The sequence below is a fragment of the Mycteria americana genome, chromosome 18 (genome assembly GCF_035582795.1).
Source record: "Mycteria americana isolate JAX WOST 10 ecotype Jacksonville Zoo and Gardens chromosome 18, USCA_MyAme_1.0, whole genome shotgun sequence".
Taxonomy (NCBI): domain Eukaryota; kingdom Metazoa; phylum Chordata; class Aves; order Ciconiiformes; family Ciconiidae; genus Mycteria; species Mycteria americana.
The window spans coordinates 4,768,096-4,786,712 of record NC_134382.1 but is presented as its reverse complement, the minus strand read 5'-3'; the positions used below and the strand labels follow the sequence as shown (position 1 = coordinate 4,786,712).

At 38.6% G+C, this 18,617-nt stretch overlaps 1 protein-coding gene across 6 annotated transcripts in view; it reads left to right on the top strand.

Moving 5' to 3' along the window:
- Positions 1 to 18,617, top strand: part of PRDM2 (PR/SET domain 2) — a 74,425-nt gene that overhangs the window by 20,188 nt on the left and 35,620 nt on the right. For 5 of the 6 annotated variants that reach the window (XR_012778300.1, XM_075520290.1, XM_075520292.1 and 2 more), the window contains 2 exons: positions 1,625 to 1,777; positions 7,956 to 8,082. Coding sequence is in view for 4 of the 6 variants with exons in the window: in XM_075520290.1 (XP_075376405.1) it covers positions 1,625 to 1,777; positions 7,956 to 8,082 (280 nt within the window). In the remaining 2 variants the exon portion in view is untranslated. Of the gene's footprint in view, positions 1 to 1,624; positions 1,778 to 7,955; positions 8,083 to 18,617 lie in introns of those variants that run through there. The other variant, XM_075520296.1, reaches the window with a different exon arrangement.

Sequence of the window (18,617 nt, the reverse complement as noted above, 5' to 3'; positions counted from 1 at the left end):
AAGTATTATGTTTTGCCGTATATTCCATACCTGCTGACTCTTTCACGGCATTGTTTGCCTCTGTTCTTCCATTTTAACCGAAAGGATTGCTTTTACAGTCTTGGTCTGTGAAGCTGTTTACGTTTTCATATTGCAAGGGCTGGGTGTGCTGAGGAACATTTTTTCAAAAGTCAGCTGATGAAATCTGGGCTGGAATAGTTTAAGGGGGATGTTTTCTCTTTGCTTGGAAAGAAACTGAGATGATTTTAGTATATTTATGGAAACTTTACCTTGATTTAATAAAATAGAATTTTATCAATAAACAGTATATCAACACACAAAAAAAATTATTAAATGGTTCTTGTTTTAAGCTGTTGTAGAAGTGTACTTGAAATTGAAAATCTCACAGCTGGAAAAGACTTAGAATTATTTGTAAAGTAAGTATCAGAAACAGTAAAAAGCCACAACATTGTGTAACAGAATGGGAAAGTTATGGTGAAATCAGAATTTTAGCTTATTCCTTATCTGCAGTGGTGCTAGGTGAATGTTGCAGGAGGTGATGAGCTAGGGAGGCTGGGTTTTGAAAAGAGCTCTTCCAGGCAGAGGCTGATATTTATAGACTTGACCAAAAGGAAAAAAGCAAATAAGATATAACCAAATTGCACATATTTTTCCTTTTTTTGTTTTTCTAAAAATGTGTGAGCTGCCCAATACTTCTGCGACATTGTATACCTGTTAGTATGCCTACGTTCTGAGACAAAGTCATGGAAGAATGATAGTTCCAGTTGCTGAACAGTGGTGTGCTCTTCGGTTTGGAAAAAAATGTGTAGCATCTGCTGGTAGTTCTTCTTACAGGCATCTAACTTGGATTATAATAAGAAAAGTGGGAGATGCATAACACGTCTGGAAAGAGAAGCAGAGTTGCCTATCAGCAGAAAACATTGAAGATGTCAGTAACCTTGCTTTATTGCAAGCTGTCTTGAAGTGTAAAACAGGAGTAGGTGTTAAAGTTTTCTCCAAGAATGGAAACCAAAGAATTTACACAGCATCTTGGAACACGCAGAAATTTATTGACATGATCAATTTTTTTAAGGTGATCACAAGATTTCTGAAAGGTTAAGATTTTCTTTAATACCCTGAAAAAGGATTAAATATAAATTATTCTTTGAAATTATTCTTCTATAAATTATTCTTATTGTTCCAAATAAAACAAATGCTTCTAACTTCTATATAGTTACTTCTCCCAGTTCATCAGATAGTAAAAAATAAAGCTCTGTTGCCTTTATATCTTAAAATCAGTCATTTTACTAAATGCAAAATCTAGAGAATAATTTCAGGCTTGCCAAACTGAAAAGAAAACAAAATGTTATAAGTGTTTTGGCTTTTGAGCCCAAAACCTTCAGAGAAGAGCTTGCAGGCCAAAAGTTATTTTTTTCCAATTGTACCAGTTCCGCTAAAAAGATTGCAGAAGACCAGCAGCACTGCCCCCCCAGTACAACCCCTGCCTCTGCTCATATCCTTTGTTATCTCTGTCCTTAGAGGATGATTACTACTTTGTATAGCTTTAAAATATGTAGTGTTTTAGTGCATGTACACTTCAGTGTTAACAGTTGTCCATTTGCTTAATGCCATTTTTCTCTCATAGGTGTATTACCCAAACTTGGGATGGATGTGTGTTGATGCAACTGATCCAAAGAAAGGGAACTGGCTACGATATATAAACTGGGCACGTTCAGGAAAGGAGCAAAATCTGTTTCCTCTGGAGATCAACAGGACCATATACTACAAAAGTTTAAAGGTATCGATGTCTGAAGAATCAGTTACTGCTCTGTTACCTTTTATTATTAATATCTTTTATTCCCTTTTATTCAAACCCTATTTTTTTACTATTTGTATTAAACAGATTTTGAAACAATTTGTGGAATATAATTAAAATATTGCAAATGCTACCTTTCATTGGTCTAAATTCTTCTGTGCCAATACAGTTGACATTAAGATCTACTGTTAAAATATAGGATATGTATAAACACTATGTCTATCTTGCTGGTTAATGACTTGCTGTAGCGCCAAATTTGATACAAACTAGAATGAAAAACTATAGCAGATTACGTAAATGTTTTTATATTTCTGTAGATACTGAGGCACTTTCTACTGAAGATTTTTTGCAGAAGTCAGTTACTTTTATGCTCTTTGCATCGTATAACAAAGATTGGTTGTCAAGACACTTTTATAGAAGCTTCATGAAACAAATTTTCCTGGTTTTATACCTTTCCAGTTTTATTGGGGGGGGTGGGGGGGGGCAGGAAAAAAGGTGTAATTTCTGAGGTATTGTGTCTCCCAAACCAAGAAAAAAATGGTTTAACTATAAATAATGGTAGAGTATGTTAGTGTTAGAATATTGTTGCTATAAAGTATTATTTGAACCTCTGATCAAGAACCTACTAGCAGTGAGTTATATATAGCTCAACTTTGTTTTTATTTAAAATGCTTTTGTGGTTTTTGGGTATATGCAGCCTTGCTGTTGCGCTATTGCTGTTTCTTACATTTCCTTGTAAGGCCGACAACATCTATAAGTAACAGATCTTCACTTCATAAAAGAATGAGTTGATACCATGCAGTTTTGAAGTTTATAGGGCAGTATAGCAATATATAAAACTGTTATATTTTAGGTCACTCAAACTAGACTGGAAAAAACCAAAACAAAACAACTTCTAAACATTTTCTGAACTTTCCAGTAGCTTTGAGATAGTGTTCAAGTAGAGGATTGCTATTGCCAGCCAGACTACTGACTTCTCTTCAGTGTTTATTCACTGAGGGCAGGCTCCCAATGTGAATCTGTAGCCATCTTAGTTTTCTCGAGACACTTTATCTTGGGTTGCCTCTGCCTTTGCCTGTAGTCACACTAGTTCATTAACGTAAGTGTGCTTTTGGAGTCACTCTGACACTTTAAATTTCTCTCTCATTGAATCTTTTCTGCGAAGATTTTAGTGCTGATAAAGACAGGCATTCACATATTTCAAATTTGTTTTCTGATGGATAATATTGCACTTTGGAAAATTATTGTACTGCTAATAGAGGCTGAGCACTGCTGACAGAATAACAAATACCTTGCCTCAGCATCTAAAATATCCTTTTGTTCCTTTGATTGTCTTCTCTTGCGACCTGATGAATTCTATCCTAGTAGGTCTTGCCAACAAGATTGTGCTGCCAAGCAGCTCTTTCTGAAGGCTATTAGAGCAGCCTATAAGGATTGGGTTTATTGGTTTCAAAATCTGTCTCAGATTTGTTGCAGTGTGAGATTTTGAGTTTGGGATGCGAGGTTCTTCAAAGAGCCATCTTCAGCAGGGTTTATTTGCCCCTGCAGCAACCGCTTAGATATGTGTGTGCTGTGCCATTCCCTGTGTGCTGTGGGATTGTTCGTTAGCTTCAGTTCAGTGTTAGCAATACCAGTCCCAGGCAAGCTTCTGGAGATTCATGTTGGCGTCTGCAGTGTATGCTAGTTGGAGGGAGCGTTACATCAGAAATGGCATTACCTCCAGGCTGCCTCTGCGCAGAGGCTGTACCTCTTAAAGGCCAGTGTAGAAGCAGTAGCTCTGAGTAGTTCTGGGCTTGAGTGTTGCACAAAGTGGGGCACCAGGACCTGAGCTGCTGTAGAACCACTGAGTTGTTTCTGCCCTGTAGACCTAGTTCCAGGAACGCAGTGCAGACATGCTCGAACTGGTTCTGCACGAGCTAGGTTGGGATGGCTTGTATTAGTAATCCCAGCTTCGTGCTGCTCAGAAGTAACCAAACTGTTTCCAGGACCAAGTTAGTCCAAGTAGCATTGCAGCCGTGGTTCAGCGGTGCGCTCCTGCTGTTCCTTGATTGTCACAGGTAACTTGGGAAGTAATTTAAGAGGTGGCTGTAGAAATGTCCGAGTTGCTTCACTATACAAAACTAGGTTATAATGTAAAGTTTAACTTAGCTCCATATTGGGGAAAAAAGCTCACAAATGTGTAATAATGAATGTTTGTTAAAAGTGCATACCGATATTCCAATTATTTTTTGAACCATCTATTTCAATATATTTTATTCTCTTCTCCCACCTTTTAGAGAAGTGATGTGTAAGGAAAATTCTGATCTTGCTAATCTGTGATGATTTTTGAAGTGAAAGCTTGACATGAAATTGGACAGTTTTTGCTACCATTAAATATTCAGCATTCAGTCAGCATACTGATAAATCAGGTCAAGATTTAAAGTCACATTGTGTGTTTTAAATTGCACAAGTGGACTATTCTTGTAGTTTAATAGGAATATTTTAAATCCAATATTATGTTTAATTTCTTGTCCATTCCAAGAATATGAAAACCAAAGGAAGGCGTTAAGAAAGCTTGTTTTGTCTAGTGTTTTGTAAACTTATTTTTCATTATTCAAAGTGACAAATTAATAGTAACCAGACTTTTTAAATAAAGTTAGTGTGAAGAAATTGGAAGTTAAGCTGCAAGTGACTGATAGTGTGGGTAGGAGAAGTATAATGTAGAGGAGGTTTCAAATGTGTGGTCTCAAGGGGAAGTTACTACATTAAAGCATTTAAATATTGTCTGTTGTATCAGTTTTTATTATCCTATACCTTAGAAACTGCAGGGAAAATTCATACATTGGGAAAAAATTGTGCTGTTTTCTGCTGTCTTTACAAAATACGGTTGCTTATATGTCTGCTTTTTATTTAAAGGATTGTTTTTGTCTCGCCTTCTGTATCAGAGATGGTGGTGTTCTTACAGGGTCCACATCAGCCTTAGATTCACATCACACCTTACTGACAAATGAGACAAAAGAAAGCATGTAATAAATAACATCTTAAATGTCCTTCTCTTTCTGTGTATAATGTGTTACGGTGTGTACACTGCCATTTCAAAACCGTTGTAAGTTTACCAGCCCAGGTATGTACACATGGTTCCTTCCTGATCTTTGTAATAATTGATAAATTTAGGGGAACTCCATTTGGTGATAAATAAACAGCACAGTTTTTATTTACCCCCAAAAGAGAATTAGTGGCTTGTATGTCATTTTGTCCTGCTTCACCTCAGAGCATTTAAAATGTTGTCATAGCTATTTATTTTTTTCCCAAGGTTTTCTTCAGCTTTTTGTAGGTTTCTGATTTGTAAGTTAAACAGGCTGATTTCCAGGCTTCATTGCTAAGATAAGCAAAGTCCAAATTTGCTTGGTGTAAAGAACCTCAAAACTGCACAGAGCTTTAACTTCCCTGTTCTCTGCTGTAAATGAATACTAATAGGATAGAACTTGTAAGTGGGCACAAGCAAATATTTTTTCTCTTCTATCTTCTCTTCATCTTTACTGAAGGACTGAGGATATTTGTAGGCTGCTTTGCATATGCTTTCCCCAGGATGCAGATATGAGAGCTGTGATATTTCGATGAAACAGCTTAAACTCATTATGGGGTTTCAGAAGTTCTTCCTGCCTCTCCTAATGAAGTGAGCGAGTTGAATAGTCTTGTTCTGCACATAGTACAGGATTTTGTAATTCCTAAAGAAGTAAAATTGCAGTGAAAACCCAGTTTCAAAAAGTCTTCTAAATAAGCTTGGCTGTGAAACTGTCCTTGATTAAGGTGAAATTAATTTGTTTATGGAAGAATGTTTTGTCAAACAGGTTTATAATAACTCAAGAACCTCCCTGTTACATAGGAACACAATGTAACATAGGGTTATACAGTGTGAAAAATGTGGGCAAGTACTAATGCCACAAGCTGTCCACTGTGGTTACATTTGGGGAGATAAGGCCAGGTCCAGGTGCAGCAGCACAGTATCACAATAAAATGTGGGGTCTGTAGTGGAAAATCCATACTCTCATAGGGTCAGACAGGCAAATGCCTATCTCAGTCTGTACGAGACACATTGCAGTGCTTGCACATGTACAGTGAATCGAATTTTTGGCAATCTGTGCTAGAACTTCTTAGGATATAACTTATTAGGATATTACTCTTGAAAATAACAAATTTTGAAATTACTTTAAACCTTTTGAACAGAAAATACTCTGATTAAGGAATGCTAAATGTTGCAGTTAAAACCTAAAGCACCAAAAAGCATGTGGGAGAATAGTAACTTAATGAGCCTTTCCAAAATTGATACCTTTTTTAACCAAGCTATCCCAACCTGACCACTACTACACGAACAATCTGTAGGTAATTTGGAGGAGGCTGATTTTTGGAGTTGTTACTGGTGTTATTGGTTACTCGTGTCAGAGTAGCGGTAGAAGTGGCACTTGGTTGGTGCAGTCCTTTCCTTGCTCATATTGCTAGCGAAGGAGCTGTTTTAATTGTCTGGTTTTGAAGCTGCTGCTGCATCTCATTTTAGAAGGACAAGGTTAGAGGGCTTAATTTAGATTCTAGAGTAGTTACACCAAAACTAAATTCATCAAGTTGAATGTTAGCTCCAGCCATGCAGTGAACAAATTGCATGCTCGTTATCATCCTGTGTTTGCATTGCCTAAAATTTTTGCCAGCTCTTTTCTCTGAGTTTGTATATTGTTTAGATTATAAGTTGTTTGCATCAGACAACTCTTCTTCATTCCTTGCTGCTAAACAGCTGCAAAATGAGACCATGCAAATAGGTTTACCACTATTTATCCTGTCAGGCCTCCAGAACTGTTAAGGAAGCCAAACTGTAGGCTTTGCTTATAATATAACTTAAACACTTAACATCGTTGTTGGGATCTTGCATCTCTTGTTGTTCCAGTGTCTGGGGGTATGAAGATAACTATCACCTTTTTCAAGCGCTGTGAGACCTTCTAAAAAAAAAAAAGCTTTAGAAGGAACAAATATTACTATTGTTCTGGATACAAAAATTCCCTTTGGCTTCAGACTTGAAATAATAGTCTAAGGATACCCTTTGCTCTAACGTAATGACTCTAAAAATAGTATCTTACCTCCACGAGCCCAATGTTCGTTAAGCCCTGGGAAAAGGGGGCTTGTAGTTAAAGGAAGGCATTTAAGTTGATTTTTCTTGGTTTTGGATAGAATGCTTCAGGAAATGGAGAGAGAGTGGTGAAGATTTTAAAAATAGGTACAAATACATCTTTAGTCTGCAAACTTGGGGACTTACTAGTTTGAGTGTGATAATGTTTTAAGGAGCATGTGAAATAGAGAAACTAGTGTTGATCAGTTTGGTGACAGTGCTGGGAATACGAGTAGTAATTGCAGTGATGCCTGCTTGGCCAATTTGGTCTTTCGTGTGCATTTTTTGATTGGATAAAAAAAAAATTAGAAATAATAAATTTGGAAGGGCAAACAAATCTTTCATTATTGTGTGTAAGTGGATCTGTTAAACACGTAGTAATGATCTGTTTTCCTCTGTATTCCCTTTAACTCACTGCAACAGTCTTTTCCCGTACCTTTCGATTTTGTTCCAAATTCCGACTTTAGCGGATGACCGAAGGGTTTTACTCATTATTTAAGGCTTTGTGTGAGGTAGGTGTGTTTAGCTCGAGTAATGCCGATAGCTCCCTGGAAAGAATTAAACTGTAAATAGCAGTAGCGATGAACACCGGGGATTTCACTGCGGTGAGTTCAGTCTGCACGGATTCGCATCGACGTGGGAAGCGAAATTTGGGGTGCGCCAGCTGGAAGCGTCAAGCCTGTGTAGTGATTGTGTAGCGTTGTGCGATGAATCGGTAACGCTGGCGGGAAGGGCCGGCGTCCGGCTGGCGAGGCGTCCCCGTGGCGCCGGGGAGGAGGTGGGGTGCTGGGGCGCGGGGGTTACCGGCTCCCGGGGCCGGGCCGGGCGGGGGGAGCTCGGCGCTGCACACGCTGCGCGCCCTCCGGCCGGCAGGGGGCGCGGGCGGCGGCAGCCTTGGCGCGCGGGGCGCCGCGGGCTGCGCGGGGCACCGCCGTCGGCGCCGCCGCGGCCGCTCCCCGCCCCGCGGCCCGCCGCCAACAAGCCGCCGCCTGATTGGCGCCGCGCCTCTCTCTTCTCTCCCGGCAGCCAATCGCGCCCGGCGAGGAGCTGTTGGTGTGGTACAATGGGGAGGACGACCCGGAGATAGCCGCCGCTATTGAGGAAGAGCGAGCCAGCGCCCGGAGCCGGCGGCACTCCCCGAAAGCCAAGAAAGGTAGGGCCCTCCCCGCCCGCCGCGCCGCGCCGCGGGCCCCGGCCCTCCCTGCCGCGCCGCGCCCGCGCCCCGCGGCGGCCGGGCATGGCGGCGGGGGAGAGGGGGGCGACCCGCAAACTTTTGCCGGGTGGGCGGCGGCAGCGGCCGCCGTGACCTTCCCCCGCCGCCGCCTCCCGAGCGGGAGGGAAGGAGGGAGGGCCGGCCGGAGCGGGGGGTGGGGGGGGGGCCGCGGGGCGAAACATGGAAGTTGTGCTGTCTCCCGGCCCGGCTGGAAAAGTTGGCCGGGGCGGCGTGAGAGGAGGCGCTGGTCTGCGGTCGGCAGCCGGGCGCTACGCGGGGAGGGAAAATGTCTCCGTCCGGAGCCGGGCAGCGCCGCGGCGAGTGGGGGGCCCGCCGGGCGAGTGGAATGCGTGCCCTTCGCGCCCCGGCACGCGAGGCTGGGTCAGCTTTCCGAAACCTGGAAACTTTTCGTGTGGGTGGGGTGGCTGCTGAAATGATTTGCAGGCAGCGTTAACGAGCGAGGTGTCGCCGAGGAAGGGGTTTACGTTACGCGCAAGGATTATTTTTTACTGTAGTCGAGCGCTGGTGCAAATGAAAAATCAAGGCTTTGTTGTTTTTCTGGTGTTTAATTTCTTGTTATTTTTAGGGCACCGGTGATCTTGTTGGTTATGAAATTTTGCAGGCAGCGTGAGTGACTACTTTTGGCTGACTTTGGCAGAGGAGGAAGGATGGGAGAAGAATTTCGGGGGGGTTTACACATTAGCCTTTATGTGAATATGTATGTCAAACCAGACGTCCATTATTTTTTCCGTGATTAATTCAGTAGCAATATTTTTTTAGAGTGCATGTGCCTCCACGCATGGCCTTATATAACTGACATTTTGACTACCGTTTTAGGCCAAAATCGCCGTAGAAGCTATCACTTACAGGGAGTAAATGTAAAAAGGAAGTATTTACAGTTGTAGCACAAGGGTATTGATTCCTCTTGTAGGTGAATATATATATTTTGGAATTCTCTGAAGGTTGCAAACAAACAAGAACAAGGTTACAAACAAGAAGGAAAGGAGATAACAGTTTAAATGGTGTCATTGTAAATTTTTTTAACTTAAAATTTAGGGCCTCATCTTACTTGTAGTGCAGTTGACTGTGGAACTCACATTGGGAACAAGCTCAAATATTTAGGAGAACAGTTGTTATATAAGTGGGTTTTTTTCTTTTATTTTATAGATTGAGGAGGGGGCTGGGAGAAAGAAATGTTGCAACACAATTGGTTATTCTTTTGAACAGCAATTTGTAGGTTAAGCTAATACAAACTGAAATTCAAGCACTGCTTTTTATTCTGCTGCCTGAAATGAAAAGCATATTTAGCACATATATAAGTAAGGCTTGGTAAATTAGAGGCTGTATTATGCTTTTTCCTAAATGTGCATTATCTTAGTAAATAGAATTTGTGTGCCTGTGATTTACCTGAAAGGCTAGAAAAACAACTTGAAAGAATTTGATTATATTACAAATCAGCAAAGCCAGACAGAATAATTTCTAAGGTAATTTTTCATGGCATAGAAGTTTTATTTGCATTTGCAAAGTTATAGATAAAAATATCAGTAAACTAATTTGGTGGGTCCTGAGTTTTTTGGCTTTGTGCTATTTTGTAGGTTGAAAGTTTTAGCAGTTATGGGTTTTACAGATTTCAGACTGTCATAGTTAGGAACAATAGGTCTTTTCCCCCATTTTATAAACATAAGCTCCTTACCAAGGCTCACAAATACATAGGGGAAAAAACCAAACAACAAAAAAACCCCAAAAAACTAAACCCAAAAACCAACCAAAACAAAACAAAAAAAAAAAACCCAAAAGCCCCAACAAACAACAACGCTAAACACAATATAGATGAAGCATCTGAGAATAACCAAGAATAATTTATCTATGGAATTATACTCTTGTATCATGAAGCAGAAAGACCAAATTCTTAGTAGTTAGTTGCTTTGAATTGTTATGATTAAAGTTTCAGCATCCATGCTGTAAAAGATAAGGCAATTCATAGTATGTGCTTTATTCTTTTCTAATACATGCATATTTTGAAATTGTGTAGTTCTATTTTTAGTAGGTTCCATTGGAATTGTTTTTACTCCTCTACATTTACTCTCAGTTATTTTAGTATTTGTAGTAACATCTGCTAATATTTGCAATTCACAGCAATTTTCTTATAAGAAACATAATATTTTTCTGCTGATTTGATAGCAGTAGCTGCAGTTAGGATTCCAAAATGGCTTCTACTGATATCCCTTCTTTTGCAGATTCAGCTATATCTCTTGGATATGGAAGTTTCTTAGCCCTGGGGTTGAGGGTTTTATGGGAAAATAAAGGAAAGCGTGATGAACAGGGTTAAAAAGTAATTTTTTTTTTTAAACACTTCTAACTATATGATAAAAGGGGGGTGGGAGGAGAAAGATGTTGTGACTTGACTTTATGCATGTGAAAAATTGGAAGTAAGTACAAGGTAATCTTAGATTAAATACCAATATAAGAAACTTGCTAGAGAGTAGCTCCTCTGGAGGGCTGTGAAATTTGAATTTATTAGCTGCCTAAACAGATCAATTCTTTTTTTATAAACTTTATTTTGGCCTGTGTTGCAGGTTGTGATCTTACGCATTGAGGAGGAAATAGGGCTAAGTAAGAACTGCCAAGTTTAAACAACTGTGAATGAGCGTGTCCTTTTAAAAACACATTTTCCAGAAAAGTAAACTGACAGTTTAATACCTTAGAAGTGACTAGACAAGACATTATTTGAGAATTTTATTATAATTTAGTTATTCAAAGCATGCAGTTATTAAATAGCTCATAATTATTCTGTATTCAGTAAAACAGATATCCTTTTGAATTTTTAATGCATCTTAGGCCTTGTCCTTGGACAGCTAAGATAATCTATCATTTGACAAATAGTTTTGTTTCTGCAATTTATTTAATGAACTCTGATGCCAGAAAAGGAGACCATTTCACTGGTATTAAAAATGTCATGTGTTTTGCCCAGTCAATCAAAGCTTTCATTATTGTAAAAGTTTTCATATCGCAGTAGGGGAATGCTCTTTATTTCTGAATAAATCCTCACACTCTCAATTCAGACTGTCTTACCATAAGAGGTAGGCCTGACTAAATTTGTAAAGTCGAGATGGCATTTAAGAATCAGCAGCTGACCAAGTGTAGGGTAGACACAAAGTACAGATTGAACTATTTTCCTTGACCTTGATCTGACCTCTGTTTGCAAGTGATTACTGACACAAGGTTGGTAATCTCCTTTAGAGCATATTTAGGATGGCACCTGGCATTCTCCTCTATGTACCAGTCTTCTCAAACATGTTTGCGGAAGGTGGTTATGCCTCAGTCATGTTTCTTAAAACTTGCCTGCTCTTTACTTGCACAACTTCTTCAGCAGTTCAATGTCTTGTGTATTTTTGTTCTTGTAGTCTGCATTCAAAATACTTTAGTCTCCCAGGTGTTAATGTTCAAATAGTTACTGCCTGGCTTGGTCGTAGGTTTTCATACCTGGAGTAAATCCTTTACATCTTCTACCATGCACAATGGCTTAGGAGTCCTTGAGGAAAAGAGGCAGTTTTTACTAATTTATTTTTATGCATTGAAACATTGCATGTTGTTGCTAAGGTGATGAGTGCATTTGAGATTTAGAAAGAAATTTAGTAGGATAAAAGGGTGTGGGGTTGGGGCAGGGAATGCAACCCCCAAAAAAACCAACTTTGTGAGCTTGGGTAGCATCAAAGATTTTTATCAGAGCCAACCCCTGTTATCTTTGACATGATTACTGCATGGTTAAGAGCCAGCAGCTGCTGGTGCATGGTCAACAACTAGCAGAAAAATGATCCAATATATTTTTTTGCGTTTTCTGAAATTTCATTTTTAAGTGTTTATCATCTGCTTCTCCCAAGTTGTAGTTAATATGCTCCTGTCCTGCATGCCAAGCTTGTAGGAAAATTTTTCAAATCAAATGCATTAGCACAAGATTTGTCCTTAATTCCCTTTCTAAGGAAAAAAAGAGAACAGCCTGGCTTTCTCTTTACAATTGAACTCGTGTGTCCATTAGAGGAGTAGCATGGACATTTTTTTCCTTTTATCAGGGCATTTCTTCCTTTATATATATAACAGTAGTAATATGCATCAGCAGTAAGCAGTAATATCGAAGATGAGTGTTTCCTTCGAGAACGCCTCTTTTGGAGTCTCTGGCTTCAGACTCAGTCTTCCTTTCAAAAGTAACTTTTCACTAACTAAATAAAAGTATTAAAAAAAAAAAAAGGATGGTCATATATAAAAATATGCAGTGGTTTTATCAGGCTATTATCTGCTTTAATGTGCTAAGTAGGCTCCAAAGTGTAATCAAACAATGCTAAAATAATCTAGGCAGTTTCTGTGGCAGATCAAAAGTCTGTTCTCAGAGGAAGAGAGATGCTGATGTTACACAGGATAAAAGTTTGCTCTGCTACATGCTTGTGAATAATACCTTTTAAAAAAACCTGGTTTTGGGGGGGAGAAGAGGACAATGTTTTACTTCTCCTGTGCTTGCTTATCTCTCTGTGGTAGTGGTTCCATGCTGTGTTGTTCAGTTGTATTTGTGTCTTAGCTGTGTTCCACTTAGCACTTTATCTAGGCAACAAACCCCAGTGGCATAATTCGTACTATTGTCTGGAATGAATGCTGCATGTGCCTCTTTCATATCTTCTCTCTGTACAAAGTCAAGCTGTCAAGAGAGAGGGGGAAAAACGTTTGTAACTTCATTTTACCAAAAGCACATGCTGCATAAGGCAACTTGAGTGGGAGTCTGTTGTGAAACCAAATGACCTCTTAAAAAACTCAGTTGTCACCTCTTAAAATAGTCTTCTATAGTAGTGCTGGCAAAACACCTGAATTGGATTCACCTGTATCTTGGACAGCCCCTGGTGATTGTTTATTGTACAGTTCTAAAGTCTCAAACCGTTGCTAATAAATCTTATAAAACTTTACTACCTTAAATGGCTCTTCTGCTATCATGATGTTGCTATTTCCCATAGTTCTTATCTGATTTCAGGGAGAGCATGAACTATAGGGTAACTCTTAGTAAATAATACTGTCCCAGCGATAGTGTGAGATTAAGGTGGGTGAGTTATGAATCAATTATCATCTGTAATAAATAATTATTATGCCTTGTTTTATACCAGTCTGAATGCCAAGTGCAACTTTAGGCTTCTGCTTCACAAATTTCTAAATAAATGCTGTCATAATAGAAGTTACACTGGATTTTCTTTTGTCTATAAGCATGACGATTGCTGAAACAGTGTCAAATTGCTGCTGCAGAAAAGGGAAGTGTAAAGATGAAGTAAGCAGGTTAAATTCTGTGATGATAGAAATCCTTGCAGGATTTTTTGTTAATACTTTCATAGGCGTTCTCACAGTTCCAAATAATTAGCTGTACTTGAGAGTCACATAAATATGCATCCTGTTTACAAAAGGTAGGCCTTGGATTGCCATTTGGATGTCATCACAAATGGAAATCGTGGCCAAACGATGCCCTGATAGTCCGTTTTTTAAGTTACATTAATTTATTAGACTTGTACTTGGAATAAGTTTAAAAGTTTATTTCCAAACAGAGAAGAGCTTGTGAGAAAAATGATTGTGTATTAATTGGAATGTAGCTGATAGAAGGATGTTAAAGTTCTGTGAGTTGTACATTTGTAGCAAGGATAACATGAAATGATACTCTTCTCTAAGCTCTATTTCCAGTAGATGTAATGAAAAACTTAGGAACTCAAGGCTTCAAAATCTCCTACCCAATGACTGGGGGGAGACGAGGGAGGAAGAAGGTCGGCAAGATAATCTAGAACAAAACCTTAAAATGAAATTTACTTTGATTTCCCAAAATCACACTGAAGAATTATGTAACTACAGCTAAAAAGCTGCATTTGGGATGTCAAAGGAACTGTATCTCTCATGGCAGCTTCTATCTGGTGAATATCTAATGTATTTGAGGTCTTCTAACCAGCGTAAATTTTCTTTTATCCCTCATAAATGGGGCCCTCTGAATAGGACACTCGTATTACTTTAAGTTTCCATCTTCACTTCTGCAGCAACGCCCCCAGTTCCTATGATAGCTGCTGCTCTGAGCTTTCCTGAACAGCAGAGTGAAATTGGTATGATTCATTCCAGCCTTGCTCCTGCCTACGGGTTTAAGAATAGGAGAAGATAAGCCTTCATTTCAGAGGTAAAAAAATAAATTATCTGCAGTTTTAAAAAAAGAAATTCAGCACTAAATTGCATGTATTGATCCCTTAAACTCTGTATTTCTAAGTATAAACTTTTGGAAATACGAGGCCTTAGCACATTCAGGTATTTCCAAAGTTATTAAAAAACATCAGTGTTTTTGCTTTAGTCAGGTTGTATCATATTTATGTGAACATTGGGAAACTTGTTTACTTATGTGCTGTAATTATAAGGTTAGGGAAGGCTGTAAGGTTTGTTTCTTCTTCAGAAGCCTCCGATGTGCTGTTGTGTATACACCCCCTTAAAAAGTTTCCACATGTGGAGCTGGTAATGGAAATCCACAGGTGCTATCAGTGTGCTCCCTTGGCAGCACGGGACTGTCGCTGTTATCGGTGTATCATGGTATGTATTTGTGCTAGCAGTGGGATCAGACATCCTGATGTTTGTAGTGCCGGGGCCCCCAGCTTTGTCTACGCAAGCATCTGGCTGGTGATGCCCCTAAGAAAGCAGAACTTCTTATAAGAAGAATTTAGCAATGGGCTTGAAGGTGGTCAGGAATGCAGCGTAAGGACTCAGTGCTGATTGTCAGATCTTTGTTAAAACACGTACTACAAGCACCTTGCATACTCTCTCTGTTACTTTATCTCTGTGGTTTTTTTGTCCTTAACTTAACAGTATGGTCTTCATGATTGTAAAAAGTTGGTGTGTTTCTAGCTACTAACTTATTTCTGGTTAGAGCAAATGTATACATTTATCTAACATGATAAAAATATTTTTCTTGGGTTATTTGGTTATTGAAATTCTAAAGTGTTCCATATTTTTCTTTATAGTTTTGCTTTTTCAGCCACACTTCCTTATACTATTTTTTTCCAAGTTAAAAAAATAAAATACATCTAGACCACAGTTGCAGCATTTCCTAGCAAATTGGCTAATGCTGTCTTCAGTTACATAGCGTACAGTGGGAAGTGAAATAAGGCACCAGACAGCTTTCCAGTATTAATCAATTTTTTTTCTATTGATCAGGGTTAGCTTTGAAACAATGAGTGACCTGGAAGAAAAGAAGCTTGGTATTTCACTACTAATTTTTTTTTTTTATTATTAAGCCAGTGTGTTTTGAAATTATTCTCCTCCTTTCTTAGCAAAATACTTGTTAAATTTTCCTGAAAATAAGTTGAAAGTTACTAAGTTTCTATTGAAATAATTACCTTCCTTGCAGAAATATTTTATTGTATTAGGATTTTCCAAAACTTTCTTAGAATGTTCTCTTCTGAATCATAGAACTGTTTAAATGCTTCTGCATAGAAGATTCAGGGAAAATTTGGTGATTGCTGTTTTAGGGAAGAGCTTTGAGATAAATAGACTTGGAGATTATGTTCCAAAATAGGAAGGGGATGAATTCCTGCAGAATAGGAGAATAGACACTGTTTTCCAGAGGGAGACAAGTGCTTTTTTATTCCCTTAAGTGACCTATTTTGTGATTTAGAATTGTCCTATTGCTTATAGCATACAAGAGAGCAAACTTGGTGAGTTACTGACTGCCTTACCTGTGTTAAAGTGTTTGGGTTTGCTGTCTCTTAAATTGGGATGACTTTTATTCACATGAAGAATCCTTTCTTGAATTCCTTTGTGTTACCTCATGTTAAGTCAAGGGTTTACCAGACACTGTTGCTCTTTCTATGGTTTCCTTACCCTCCTGTGCACTCTCCTACTTTTCATTTTTTGTCTTCTAAGTGGAGACTCTGGCTCTTATGGTGGATACAAGGTAAAGCCAATATTTGACTTTGAATGTATTCTTATTTTATTTACCTCTAGCTTGACTCATGTCTTAATTTAGTGAAGGCTCTAAGTTCCTCTTTGTAATGAGAATCTTACATACCTCTTAATAATTTTTACTGCCTTTCTCTAGATGTTTTTTTTATGCTTCGTCTTTTCAAAACCATTTGAACAGTATTATTCATATTGATTCTGTATCATCAACAGTACTAAACTTTTTTAGTGCTTGTTTTTATTACAATTTACCATAATTTTGCATTGACCATTTATTCCACTTGAATTGTTTACAGGGAATGTCTTATGCTGAGGGCCTGTCTACAGATGCCCTGTGTAACTTATTATGCAGTGAAAAACAAGCACATTTAACTTCAAGTGTGTGCATACAAAGTTTTGATAGCTGGTTTATTTATGGGAAGAGATGCAGACTCCATTTGTGTGTGTGGCTGAGAGTTGTTTTTTTTAATTGTGAGATCTCCTTTGTAAGGTAATTTGTGTTTGTAAAGTCTCTCTGAAGATTCTCATGTCACTGGATTACGAAACTGCAAAATATTGGAGTAATTTTATATTCCACTTATTAACTATTTAGTACATTTTCCAAATGAACAAACAGGAAAAACAGTTGTCAGACCAGAGTGTATTTATTTTTTTTAATCTGTCAAACCTTCAAATTTATTTTGTTTTCCTTGCCAAAAGCCTTACACAGATTGACAGGAATGACTTTGTTCTGAAGAATTCTCACTGGCATACACTTGCTGTGTCAAGTTCCTCAAGGAAATGTTATAGCAGCTGAAGTTTTTACTTGGGTTTAACAGGTATTGAAGTAAGACTCACTGGTATTTCAACATTTGTAGCTAAAAAATTAGATGATGTCTGACCATCAGATAGTCACTAGCAAATGTTTACTTACCTCTTAGACACTTTTTCCCCTGGACTAAGCAAGCACAATATTTTATTTGGATCACCAGTGCATCTAAGTTATTGAGGATGAAACTTTCAGAAGCACTTACAAGCTTCTCAGGGTTGCTGTTAAGAGTTAATTTTGCTGTCACACTTTCTATCAGCGTTCTGCAAGAGCATTTGATAGACTATGATTAATGCTTTAGAACTTCAAAGAGGCAGTATTATTAATGCGATGATTGACATAAAGTTACTCTAGTGAGAGTATTACAATAGCTGAAAATCTATCATCTTGATTATTATTGCTGCAAAATGCCATGGAAATGGGTAGTAAGCTATACATCTATTCTGACTTGCATTGAGAGCCAGATGCCTCTCTTGAGTCTAGTCAAATATGAATCTTGTTTTATTTGGCAGTCCATAAGAAGCAATTTGATTGTTGAATGGGAAAGACCTAGCGTTTCTGAAAGTGACTTGATTCATGTAAATTTTCTCATGCATCACCATTATTCAGACCCAGTCCAATGCAGACTTCCTCATGTTGCTGCCAGTAAAATTGGAAACTAAGTGTCTAAATAGTAAACTCGTGTAAAGCCACTCAACTGCAATGATAGCTGACCTTTCTTTAGCAGTAAGTTTGTATCAGAATGTTAAAATACACACCTTTGCCATAGAGTCACGCTCTGTAAGGAAACGTGTGTGATATTGCTGCCAAGTGTTAGAGTTGTCTTGGGCTTTTACCAAGGAGTAGGTCATACTAAGTTTCAGTGAGTTGAGTAGAAAATTGACTTTCCTGCAAAGTATTCTATTTCAAGTTGCAGGTAAAGAGCAGAGAGTCCAGTGTTTCGGATCTCACGGACCCTTGTCAGGGATTGCAAAAGCAAAGTGGACTTTGTGCTGAAACTTCGCTCATAGCTACCAAATCCTTAACTGTGAAGTGTCATCCTCCAGTCTCTCCACTCTCATATACCAGAGCTATGTTTTTTCTGGTTCCTTGCCTGCAAATGAAAATGCCCAAGTTACTTTTCAGTGAAGCTTTATTTTTGTATTCTGTTTTAGTTGACATTTTATGCTATGAAAAGATGTATGCAAAAACTTCTACAACTTGAAAGTCTAATTTGATCTAAACAGGTTAATCTTGAATGTAGCAGTTAACTGAGCAGAAGACAAATACTGTGCTTTGGGATTTGTTTTCACTTTATTTGAAAAATGGAGGAAGTTGCCATTCCCTTTAGTGACTTTATGAGCCTGTTGACCTTTCTTGATTTCATAAATTAAGCAGATATAAGTTTGCTGTCGTTTGGTTTGGGGCAGACTATAAACTTAGTAACTTCTGTTGTCGGCTCTGTTTAACATGAGCACCAACTGTTGCTACTGTCCTGTAGTACTCTCTTCTACATCTTGAGAAATGCACTGACTGGGCAACTGGAGCATTACAGTTAGAGTTCCTTTGGAAATATAATTCAGTATATCTTCTGTTATCAGAGAAGACTGAGAAGCATTTCTCTAAGAAAATATCAATGGGCTGCAGCTGAAATGAGTGAAGCACTTGGTTTCACAGAGAAAGCTAAGGAAATCTTTCACAATTTCTCAGCAGATAAACATGATTGGGGGGCTATGTT